Genomic DNA, 12796 nt, shown 5'->3' with positions numbered 1-12796 from the left:
CAGTGTTAATACATATATCAGCAAAGGAAATATTATTGACGGCATATAAAATGCAGTGAGCCATGTTTATACTGTCCGGATGATCATCGACGTGAACTAAAAAAAGCAGTGATGGATCAAGTAATGAGCCTTGAGGCAGCCCTTGCTAAGTTGTTTTAGTAGCGGGAGAACAGCCTAAAACGTATACTGTGTGCTTTCTGTTCAGCTGGTAACTTTTAAGAAGTTGAGGGCTGGACCTGAACTACAGTATGCTTCGAGTTCGTTAGACAAGCCGAGATGATTAATGGTGTCAAATGCTTCTGTGAAGTCCAAAAAAAAAGAACGAATAAACTACACATCCTGAATCAATAGAGCGTTTGACATAGCCTGTTAAGGAAAGCACGGCAAGGTTAGTGGAACTTCTAGCTCGAAATTAAAATTTGCATAGCTACAGTAAATAAAATTCTTGCAGATATTTATTGAGGCAAATTATAATTTTTTCATAAGTTTACTAAGGGAAGAGAGAATACAGATGGGATGGTAATTGTAAACTGACAGTCGATTGCCATTTATATATATCCGAACAACTTTAGCTACATTTAGAGAATTAAGAAAGATGACCCCCTTGAACGCAAGATCTATTATTACAGAAAGGGCTTCACAAATGACATCGACTGCAGGTTTTAAGTGCCTTAATGAAATTTTATCTGTAACGTGGCTGGTCTCTAAGATTTTTGATTGCTGTTGATGCATCAGCAGGGGACACGGCAAAAAGAAAAAAAAAGGAGTTGTTAGATAGATTTAGGTTACAATGTGAAGTGCTATGTCTTTGCCTGAATATTTCAGAAATGTAGTCACTAAAAGCATCGGCAACACTGGCAGGGCTATCATCTGTAATGCCTTTATATATTAAAGATGAGCCCTATGGGGATCGATTTAAGAAATTGTTTAAGGGCTTCCATTGTCTCTTATAACTGTTTGAGACATGAGATAATTGATTTTCGTAATATATTTTGTCATAATTTTTTTCAGATATGAAAGAGTGTCGGAATATTTCTTATAGCACGAAGCTAAAGCAGTGTTAAATTGTTACGTTTTAAGTTTTTTGTAGAGGTTATCTTTCTTCCTCCTACTTTTATGATATCCCTGCGATAACCACGGATTCTTGGGATATTTGTATTTCTTTTTACGTTTTAGTGTTGTTGTGCGCCAGAACACGGCTTTGAGAAAAAGTAAACTTGTTTAAGGCCTGATCTGCATCACATAACAATGTAACGCTAGACCAACCAGTTGTAGTTATGTAATTAAAAATTGATTCCTGGTCGAATATGGAAATAACACGAGTAATTGTTCTGAAGGGCTTCATCACGTTGGATGCAAGAAATATGGAATAATGATCAATGACGCTCACGTGAATAACTCAAGCATAGAGAGAAGGCGAGAATTTACAAAGCGCATGATTCCGCAATGAAGTACCGCCAGAAAGGCGACATCTAGTGGGACATGAGATGAGACACTCAAGACCATCGCCACTGAAACAATCAGAATATTCTGTGCATAGGATGTTTTCAATATTCAGTAAGTTATTGTTGAAGTCTCCAACTAAGAGAACCCGTTTGCTATCAGACGATAAATTATGCAAAATGTTGTCGAGACCAGAAATGAAATCCTTCCCATTCGAGGAGGGAGAGCGGTGAATGAACCCCAGAATAACGTTGTTATTATTATTAAAAAATAAATATATAACAAAATCCATGCGGATTCGCAACGCATAACGCCTGAAGAAAGGATGTAGGGTAGAGCGGAGCGATAAAGATTGCAGAGCCACCAAAACTACCTGACGAACCGTGGCAATACTCAGCGTCGTAACATGAGAGGCCCGCATTCAGATGGAAGCGACATGCGAAAACACCCGTGTACTTAGATTTAGGTGCACGGTAAAGAACCCCAGGCGGCCAAAATTTCTGTAGAACTCCACTACAGCTTGCCTCATAATGAAAAAAAAAAAGGTTTGGCACGTAAAACCCCATAGTTTAACTATGACAGGTGCCTAGTGACACTAGGGACTAGTGGCTAAGACGCTTGGGTCACTTTCTTTGACAATACGATATACCCTGCTATTACTACATTTCCGGGTCTTCATATTGCAATTGTCTCTCAATATAAATTGCCATTTCTGGGTTTTTTAAGTACAAGGGCCTTCGCAAACAATCTGTTGTTCTCGGGAGATAGTTGATCATTCACATAAAAAAAGAGAGAGAGAAAGGGTGCATAGAAAGGCAGGGAGGTTAACCAGAAGCAGTTCCGGTTAACTACTTTGCACGGGGGGAACAGTTAAAGGGGATAAAAAGTGAACGATAGTGGAAGGGGGGATTAGAGAGAAAAAGAGACGAGCAAGAATAAAACCGCGTGCACTATAGAGCGGAAACGGGTAGCGTTCTTGAACTCTATCGTGAAGCCCCGTAGACCTCAGGAATCTTAATGTAAGGCCGCGTAAGGCCTTCAGCGCAAAAGGTTTTTGGGAGCACTGACCTAAGCTTTGATTTCTGATAGTGGACGATTATCCAACTGGTCCAGTACTTTGTACAGCACTTATCTCTGAGCACTATATCGCGGGAAGACACAGACAATATGTGCGAGGGTCTCATCGCTGTTGCCTTTGTCGCACGTGGGACTGCGGGCCATTCCAATGAGGAAAGCGTACGAGTTCGTAAATGCAACGCCTAGCCACAGACGGTATAGCGTGGTCTGTTCACGTCGGCGTAACCAATGTGGTAGGTGCATCCGCATGTCCGGAGACAACGAACGCATCCAGTTCGAGTCCCAGAAGGGCAAAGTACATTCACGGGACATAAATCGCAGCCCAACCATAGCGTCTGTTCGCGAAAGCGGAATCAATACATGTTGAGCACTTTCATGGAAAGATCGGGCGGCTTCGTCGGCGTGATCATTCCCGCTGACGCTGCAATGTCCTGGAAGCCATTGAAAGATAATTTTGTGTCCCTTGTCATGGCTTCGATGATATACCTATCGAGTTTGAGGCCAGTTGTTCAGTGGGTCCATGGCGCATTGGGCTTGTATGCACTGATCTTGCACTGACCGTGCACTGACACTGACCTTTGTATGCCTTGGAGTCACTAAAGACTGTCCATTGCTGTAGCGGTGGTTGGCGAATTAATGAAGAGCAGCACGGAGTGCCGCAAGTTCAGCACCCATCGATGTGGTCGGACATGAAGTTTTCAATCTGAATTCTTCAGATTTTCCCCGTTTCACATAAATTGCCCTATCACAGCTACTGGAGGAGCCAATATCAGAAGTGCCCGGATGGACCTTACGCGCTCTACTGGACAGAGTCATTTTTCTTTTGCTGGTCACAAACATTGCGGCAATGTTCCCTTCATCTGGGTTAGTCGAGACGCGAGGGATTGTAACAAAGTCGCTGGTCGTGAAAATCATACGCTCATACGCGTCACCATGGCCGCAAAGTCGTCTGCTTGAATGACTGCTACGGCCTTAATTTCAACATTATTTAGACGCGAATATAACTCCAGTTCTGCAACTCTTCTGCTGACACCTCGTTGTGCTCAAACAGTTTCTTCTTAGTGTCAATTCATCCTGTTTCACCTTGATAGAGAGACTTTGGAAAGCAAGCGAATTTCTTTGACTTGTAAATAGATTTATTGCTGTTTTGTTGGAATTCACTACTAATCTCCAATTACCATGAAGCAGTTGGGTGGAGTTGCGTACTGCGTTCTAAAGAGAAGGGGGGTTAAGACAGAGGCTCGATTCGCCGTGCTATACAACACAGAAAAAGAAATAGTAAAGTTAGCAGAAATGTGCAAAACGCCCCCACTAACGCCGAATTATGACCGTAACGGTAGTTTCTTCATGAGTAATAGTGCAACTTCGTATAGCATTAAAACATTTATGAAAATGGACACAGCTCTCAGAATACCAGAGTTTACATATAATCTGCAAGTCATATCAGCGCTAATAATTCCCGTGTTACTGGAACCCTTTGAACATTCTTCATTCCTATATCACGAGCATATCTATACATAGATGTGTGTGTCTTGCCCGAGTCAGTCGAGGCCGGGTACATCAAGCTCCATGTTAGGCCGTACGTGCCATATCCACTCTGTTGTTTCAAATGCCAGCGCTTCGGCCACAGCTCACAGAGCTGCCGAGGCCGCCACACTTGTGCGAAATGCAGTGCCCAAGAACACACCTCTGAAACTTGTGTGAACGCTCGCCACTGTGTATACTGTGACGAGGATCATGCCGCGTACTCGTGGTCGTGCGCCTCCTGGATAAAGGAAATAGAAATTGTAACGATCAAAGTAAAACAGAATATATCGTTCAAAGAGGCAGGCAGGCGGGTAGCATAGCCGCCAAAGAAAAGCTTTGCCGAAGTGGCGCGTCACAGGCAGCGTCACAACGGCCTCCGGCGGCTGTCCGACCCACAAGCAGTGAGTCGGCAGTTACGCCATCTGCCCCCACGGTGGTTGCAGCTAGCGCTTCTCCGCCAACCGAGCAGAAGAAACCATCGACCCCGAAGGTGGGCGCAGCTGAGGCTGCCCCACCTTCGTTATGTATAGTTATATATTTCAGTTATATATATGGACTCCCTTAGTCTTGTGAAGGCCTTGATATCATTCTGTAACCACAAAAATCTGGTAATTAATCAACTCTATTCCGTTCGGTCTAAAGCGTATATATGTAACCAGCATGTCATCATATGCTGGTGCCAGGTCATAGGGGCATCGAAGGAAATGTTCTGGTGGACCAGATGGCCACGTTGGTTGCGTCGCATTCTGTTAATCCCACCGCTGCAGTCCCTGTCACAGATCTGAAGCCCTTCATACGGAGGCAACTACGGAACCACTGGCAGCGCCTGTGGGACGCGGAAACAAATAATAAGCTCCAGGTGATAAAGCCAAAATTAGGATTCTGGCCCTCTGTAACAAAATCACGCCAATCAGATGTCCTATTCTGTCGTCTAAGAATAGGACACACATTTGGCATCCATAGTTTTCTACTCACCGAAAATGACCCTCCAACCTGTGGTAGATGCGAGGAGAGGCTTACCGTCCTCCACGTCCTCCTGGAGTGCCGGAAAGCCGAAACGGAGAGAAAGAAACATTTTCCTCTTGCATACCATTACTACATTCCTCTTCACCCGGCTAGGTTTCTTGGCAGAGAACCGCTTTTTAACATCGAGGCAGTTCTCAGTCTCTTAAATGATGTTGTTCCACATGTCATAAGCCCATTAAACTCGTAGCGCATCCTCTTTCCAGAGGATGCCGCTGTGAAAGTTGTTGTGTATAGCACATGCCTCTAGGTCGTTGCGTTTTAAGGGCTCTAATAAGGCCGTAGTGCCCTAGTGAATTTTAGAATATTATACATTTTTATAAGGTATCATTGTTTCGCAATGCACAATATTGCTCATAGTACGCGTCTTTTGTCATCGCCATAATCTTATTGCATGTAGATTTTACGCATTTTACAGCGACTATTTTAGGCCCTTGTACTGCCACGTCACATAAACTTCATAGAATTCATAACTCCACTGCAAACTCTTCAACACTGGCTTGGCGCTCTTTGGCCATACCTGGCCCTTGAGCTAATAAACACCACACATTCATTCATTCATTAAATTTAATGCTATGTGTTATTGTGAAATTTATGCCTACCATTTTGTTCACCTTTGTAAGTTTTCTACCTTTTTGATTACCTCTTGATTTTTCCGCAACATAATTACAACGTATTACGTTATTTTTCTGCCTACTGTATTGTTTGCCTCTGCTAATTGCATGTATATTATGTGTAATCTTAATATTGCGCTAAATATTATTGTTACATTGCAAGATAACTATGTATGCCCTTCCTTTTATGATCCCTGACGGGATCGACAGTATAAATAAATAAATAAATAAATAAATAAATAAATAAATAAATAAATAAATAAATAAATAAATAAATAAATAAATATTTCTGGAGAAAAACTACGGAGTTACAAATTTTGAGCTTTTCTTGCTTTGAAACATACTAATTTTCGGTGCTATATCCAAAAAATTTTCGACCCTAAATCAAACTTCGACTTCGTTCCGTCATTCCCATTTACTTTTCCCCCTCAAATTCAGTAAATTTATTATGTCGTTGTCTCATAAGAACACTTGCGCTTTCTTCAGGTATATAAATAGGCAGCATAGGTTTTGAAGCCGAGCTAAAGCGTGCATCTTAATATCTGCTGCTAGCTGGCATTTATATTCAGAAAAGACAGGCAAAGGGATTCCAAAACTCCATTTTGTTTTAACTGTGGCCAGTGGCCTGCTTTTGTTTACTAATAATCTCACCTTAACAGACTGTATGCCGTCGACTCGAGCACTCGATTACACTACTAATTATTTCCGTAAATAATGTTCGGCGACCTTCGTAGTACAATACTTATACAAATTTTATGAATTTGTAATATTATGTACAAGAACAGTGGTCTGATACGTTACGGAGCTTTTATATGAATATTGTAGCCCATGCAGCTGCCAATATTGCTTTCATTAAAATGCCTCTAGTATGGTATGCCATTGGCCTAATAATTGTTGTGTGCGAACTTTTTCTATACACACAAGAAATGATTCAGGCAATATATCAGAGAGAAATCGAGATAGGAGATGTTAGCAACTAAAACATGACTGAATCTCTTGCGACCTGGCACACACGTGGAAACACCAAAAAGAACTCTTCTGCGCAAGAAAATTTCAAGCCGCTTTTAATCACTGCAGTCACGTTTATTTAGGTTTTCCGAATACACGAGGCGTCAAGACACGTATCACGAAATTCCGCATCACATCCTTATTTGTAGTCACTACCACACTCCATCCTGCGAGGTTTCCCATTCTTCGCGTACCATCTTGCTGACCCAGGGCACGAAGTGTGACACGCGGGTGAACACATTCGGGCTTTTCTGATTAGAGCATCCACCCGTCTCGGAGCCGAAGGACGCTACACCGACTTGCAGGTATCTGTGGCCATTTCCTTCCCAGATCATCAACGGCCCACCTGCGTCACCCTACCGAGAGATAGAAATGTGTGCAGGGCATTAGTTCCAGCACACGTATGTCGCTCAAGAGCACCGACATTCGGGGTTAGTTGGTAACACATGGCAGATCACGGTCAAGCGTGCTCAAACAAGGACAATATGAGCAGTAGATAACACAAGGGCTTACTTCCAACTGACACTTACCATGTGGTTCCAGCTATATCGGTCAGACTGGAAGGTGTTTGAATTATTTACGTCAAGAACGCAGGAGGAAGGTGGGGAATCACCGCGATGAGAATCTTTCTGTGCATTGTGATGACTGTTGAATAAAGAACAAGAATCTGTGTAAACCCTTGTTCAACACGTGTGAGATAGCAGCCAACAATAAGAGCCATGATGTTAGAGAGATAATTGAAGCAGATTGCATTACAGAGGCGGGTGTGTAGTGCGGCAGCGCATCCTCTGTTTTTCTGTCGTCTAAAGAAAGTTTCTGAGCATAGCCACCTAACGCCGGCATTTCGGTCTTCTCAAGCCACGAAGGAAAGTGTTCATATGATGCAATTTCGTGAATACACGATCAGTTGGAAGTAAGCGCTTGTGTTGTGTATTGTTCACTTTGCGCTTGTTTGTGCGCGCTTGACCATGATCTGCTAGGTGGGTGTCGGCCCAACATCAGCTAGGCAAAGTGCAAAAGTGTGTCGTAGACTTATTAGGTGTACGTCCGGTTTTAGTTACGCGCAAGAGATGTGTCGCATTTGCTCTTCCATGTAAACGTATTACGCAAATCGATCATGGGGAAACGACCAAGCACAAAAGTTCAGCCATGAGATTGTGAGCACTGGATCGTTACTGCAATAGGCAGCTCGAGTTTTGAAGTACAGGAGACAGGCCAATATATATATATATATATATATATATATATATATATATACATGCGATTGCGATTGTCACGTAGCTCGACAGACCCAAGGTAATTTTCTTTGCCATAGCTAGGAGATACTCGAACCATGTTTTTCATTCCGCCTATTGTTACACAATTAGTCTTCATTAGGTAATCGATTTCGCAAATATTTTTATTCGATGACAAGTGTCAATGAGAGAATTGTAGAGTAACCTGCACAACTCCTGATACAGCTTTCTGTTGCTCAATATGTGCTACATAAAAGGGTCTTTCCGAGCGTGAAAGCCCACGAATACACGCAAAGTACTTCGAGCGGCCAGTCGCTGGCGACTTTGGGTGCATTTCCGGGTTTCTTTCACACTTAGAAAAACACGTATTGAGCAACAGAAAGCTGTATAGGAAGTTTCTCATGCCTCTATATAATTTTATCATTCACACTCAATTATAATTCAACAATTATAATATGTGTGAAGTTGGGTAAGGAAGTAGGACAAAATATGTAGTTAGGTAGAGTGAAAAATAATAATCTGAGTGTCTCCAAGTTACGGCAAACAACATTACCTTGGTTATGTCCAGCTGCGAGGAATTCAGATATTTTTAACCTTTGGCTAAAATTAGCGAGGACAACTTGTATATATATAGATGAAAGGGTCTGCGCTGGACGAATGAAAGAAGACGAAGAAGTGGTCTAGGGGAGAATTGAGGACGAAGAAGTTGCAAGAAAATGCGGACGACACCCATCTCACTGAGGGTATGTCATTTGTGCTGCCGTTCTAGTTAAGAACGCTTAATTTCGGGGCAGCCGACAGTTTTTGAAGACCAGCCTTGCGGGAGACGTTTTTCGTTGACAAGGCGTCTCGGAGGCTGTTGTGTTCACCCGACAACAAGTGCACAGTGGGCCAGTGACGGATCTACCTTTCGAAGTTAGTTCTATCGTGCTAATCAACGTGGTGCTGCAACAAGCTGCGATCAGCCGCCAAGCCCTCGTGAATACAGGATCATTGACAGTGAAACTACAGCTTCAGACACTGAGCGAACTCGTTCTCGAAGCCATGCGACGTGGCACCCTCAAAGAGGAAATACTTGCCGGGAAGGTCAGCGTAGACTTGACTGTTATGGAACTTCAAAGGCACATTATGCAACAGAAGGACGCAATGAGCACATTGGTCCAAGCGCTTAATCGAGAGCAATCAGCACGAAGCGTTGTTGAACCTGATGTTTTTGAAAGAAATTCGCAAAGTGCACCCTATAGGCTGTGGTTTTTCGAGTATGCCTGTGACAAAAATATGTGGCACTCCAACGACACAAAGATGTTGAATATCCGCCGCTATTTGGACGGTATAGCCAGAAAATTGTATGATGTGCAACTCATCAATCGTTGCACGACATGTTGGGAACTGTGGAAACGCAACTTTTTATCGGCATTTGAAGGCAACGCAGTAGAAAGATTAAATTTCGGCACTGTGTTTCCGGTATACAGGTGTCCCTCCGCTTGAGTACTGTCTTGAGAAGCGTCGCCTATTGTATTCTGCAGAGCCGAAGCTGTCGTCTTCTGCTGTTGTAGCTTTGATAGCGCAAGGGCTGTGTATCGAGACCTGCAGTAATGCCGAGCTCAAAGGTCCAAGAACATTTGATGACCATCTGAACTTTCTACATACCTCAGTGCCAAGAATTACATTGAGAGGACAGTCAGGTGGTAGAACAGAGTAACTTGATTCTCGCAGGCTGAATTAGCATCTATAGTCGTTGCCGTCATCTGAATGTAGAGATAGCTTCATAAACACATCCCTGGGATGCATCTATCATGACTATGAGGATGGTGAAGAACCAATTACAGTAGTTCCACATAATCTGCTTCCTACTTCCACATAATCTGACTACCGTGGCTCACAAGCCCAAGAAAAGGAACTTCAGTGAGACAGTGTGTTTGGTGTCGTCAAGCTTATTGTATGCCCCCACTAAGCCAGATGCCATGAAGCGAAGGCTCTTGTTGACAGCGGAGCTTCGGTATCAATTATCAACAAGACTCGAGTCGATGCCGGTCGTCTGCACGCTGGTAGAGCATTGCGTGTCCAAGCCTACGATGGGTCAGTGACCATGCATAGTGAATGGGTAACCCTGGCTATTGAATTTCAAGGACATGCTATTACCAGTGACGTATTGGCAATTCCCAATGTCCCCTACGATTTTCTTTTGTCCCGTCCAGACATGAAAAAACTTACGATAAACCTCTATTGGGACGACAAAGTATTGGCCGAGGACACGATAAGAACAAAAGATCCTGCTGAAAAACCTAATGTATCAATGATAATTTTTCACCAGGAAGACATCAAGACTAAGAACCTAGAGAATGATATGACGTGCCGTTCCTTTCGAGCTCGCAGATAAAACAGTGATTCGTAGAACCCGCTATAACATGTCTGGAGATGAAAAGGTGTTGCTGAAAAACCAGTTGCACGAAATGTTGGACGTAGGTACAATCTGGCCTTGTGTATCCCCATTTGCTTCTCCTATAACTATTGCACCAAAAGAAGACGGGACATTCCGCCTCTGCACAGACTACCAGGCTCTCAATCGTCAAACTGAATTGATACCTTAACCAATGCCGAGAGTGGATGACATCATTAACGAAGTTGGTGGTTGTCATTGTTTTCACGAATCGATTTCTGCAAGGGCTTTTGGCAGATTCCACAAAGTGAAGAAACGAAAAAGTACGCCACGTTTATAACCCCATTTGACTTGTTCAAGTTCAACCGCCTGCCATTTGGTAGAAAAAATTGCCCCGCGTGGTTTCAGAAGATTATGATGGACAATCTTAAACCTTACCTGGGCATATTTGCAATGCTTACATCGATGACATCATCATCTACTTAAAGACAAAAGAGGAACACCGTAGTCACCTTTCAAAAGTTCTTCCCGCTCAGTGTTGCCCAGCTCAAAGTCAACTTCAAGAGAAGTGCGTTCTTTCAAGATACCGTAGTATTTCTTGCTAGGGTGTTTGATGGACACAGTAAAAGCACTAAGCAGGAATCGGTAGACACAATCTTCAAGCTGGTAAAGCCTTATGACGTGCACTCCCTGCGCGTTTTCCATGGCCTAGCAGGACACTTCCGGGCGTTTACCAAAGACTATGCACTGAGAACAAGGTGCCTCACACGTTTAACTAAGAAAGACGTTCCTTTTCAATGGGACGAGAAGTGCGAAGCTGTCTATTGTGAGCTTGTAAAACTAATATTGTTGGACCCCATCTTGCGAATACCAGATTTTTCTCTGCCTTTTGTGTTGAACACGGACGCATCACATTATGCTACCGGTGCAGTTATATACCAGAAATCCTCGAAACAAGCTAATAAAACCAAACAGTACGTTGTGGGGTACTACAGCTATACCCTGAAACCCGCCGAAATCAATTACTCTACCACAAAAAAGGAAGCTCTGGCCGCATTAAAAGCTGTGCTATACTTTCGTACTTACCTGAGAGGTGCCAAATTCATATTTTTCACTGACCATCAAGCACCGACTCAACTTCTAAGCATGGTCCCGCCAAGAGCCCGCATCGCTACTGGCTGAACTATCAGCAACAATTTGATTTCGTAATTTTGCACCATCCTGGCCCACTCCTCACTCACGCTTTCGCACTATCAAGATTACTTGTACACGAATCAAGCAAGAATCCGGAGGCAATCAATCATATTAACCTTTGGGAAGGTACAGAAGAGCTCCAGCTTATCAATGGAAAGTATCACGTACCACCAACTATGATTCCAAGGGTTCTTCATCGACAATTCTGGATCGGGTGGACATCATGGCTTCTGGCCCACTTATAAGAAATTACTCATGAAATTCACATGGCTGGGTATGAAAAACGGCAACAGCCATTACATCCGCACATGCCACCTCTGCCAGGTGAATAATGTTAAATTCAAGCAATCGACGGATGTTATGACAAAGCCTCAATACTCAAGCGTCCCGTTCGAAGTAATTCACTTGGACTTCGCGCAGCTCAAAAAGAAGGGGGAAGGAGTCAAGCGAACGCAAGCTTTCTTGCTCTCCATAGATGAGTGCACAGGGACGATTGCGGCCAAAGCTGGCAAAGAAGACGCAAACAGCGTAATAGATCTCAAAGCTGAACGCCTTAAACAGATTAAGACGCTCATCTGCGACAACGGGCCGGCTTTCCGGAGTGCCAAATTATCAAAGTGGGCACAGGAGCACGGCATAATGATCAAGTATTCTCCTCCCTACCATCCGGCAGCAAACCGCCTGGCGGAACATGCCATACGAAATGTGAAACAGTATCTGAAGATGTATCCAGATTTTGCCGGTGGCTGGAAGTGCTGTTTCGAGGCCGCTATGACGCATCACAACAGATGGTACAGGACTGGTTTAGGCATCAGTCCTCATTTTCAACTTCGGGCACAGCGCCCATACTTCCTGCAGATCGTGAGCTAGGCCTCCTAGAGAACCTCGAACTCGCTGATCTAAGGAAAACTACCAAAGAACAGAAGGTCTACAAGCGCCGAATGAAGAGAAACTTTGATAAAAGGCACAGTAGCGAGATACCGGACACACAACATGGAGACCATCTCCTTGTATGGAAAGGAGCAGTACCTTCAAATTTTAAGTATTGCGGACCACTTCAAGTAATTAAGACTCCATCTCAGCGTGGAATATTGAAGAACGTTTGGTACAACAGAGCCTCGGGTCAAACGGAGTGCGCCTCTATTGGAAACACATTCTAGTATTACCCCAGCAGGTGTAATTAAAAGAAGTCCAGAAGAGTGAAGCAGTCTACGCTGGACGAATGAAAGGAGACGAAGAAGTGGGCTAGGGGAGAAAGGAGGACGAACAAGTTGGAATAAAATGGCGGACGACAC

General features: G+C 43.5%; 1 protein-coding gene across 1 annotated transcript in view; it reads right to left on the bottom strand.

The window, feature by feature from the left end:
- Window positions 1-6751: 6751 nt before the first annotated feature.
- Window positions 6752-12796, bottom strand: part of LOC135912097 (chymotrypsin-like protease CTRL-1) — a 37111-nt gene continuing 31066 nt past the window's right edge. Inside the window, exon 8 of the mRNA XM_065444479.2 lies at window positions 6752-7048. Within this exon, the coding sequence (XP_065300551.1) occupies window positions 6845-7048 (204 nt within the window). The 3' untranslated portion in view covers window positions 6752-6844. The remainder of the gene's footprint in view (window positions 7049-12796) is intronic.

The sequence above is a fragment of the Dermacentor albipictus genome, chromosome 10 (genome assembly GCF_038994185.2).
Source record: "Dermacentor albipictus isolate Rhodes 1998 colony chromosome 10, USDA_Dalb.pri_finalv2, whole genome shotgun sequence".
NCBI classification, from domain to species: domain Eukaryota; kingdom Metazoa; phylum Arthropoda; class Arachnida; order Ixodida; family Ixodidae; genus Dermacentor; species Dermacentor albipictus.
The sequence above is the reverse complement of the archived record's forward strand: the minus strand, read 5'-3'. Positions and strand labels throughout refer to the sequence as shown.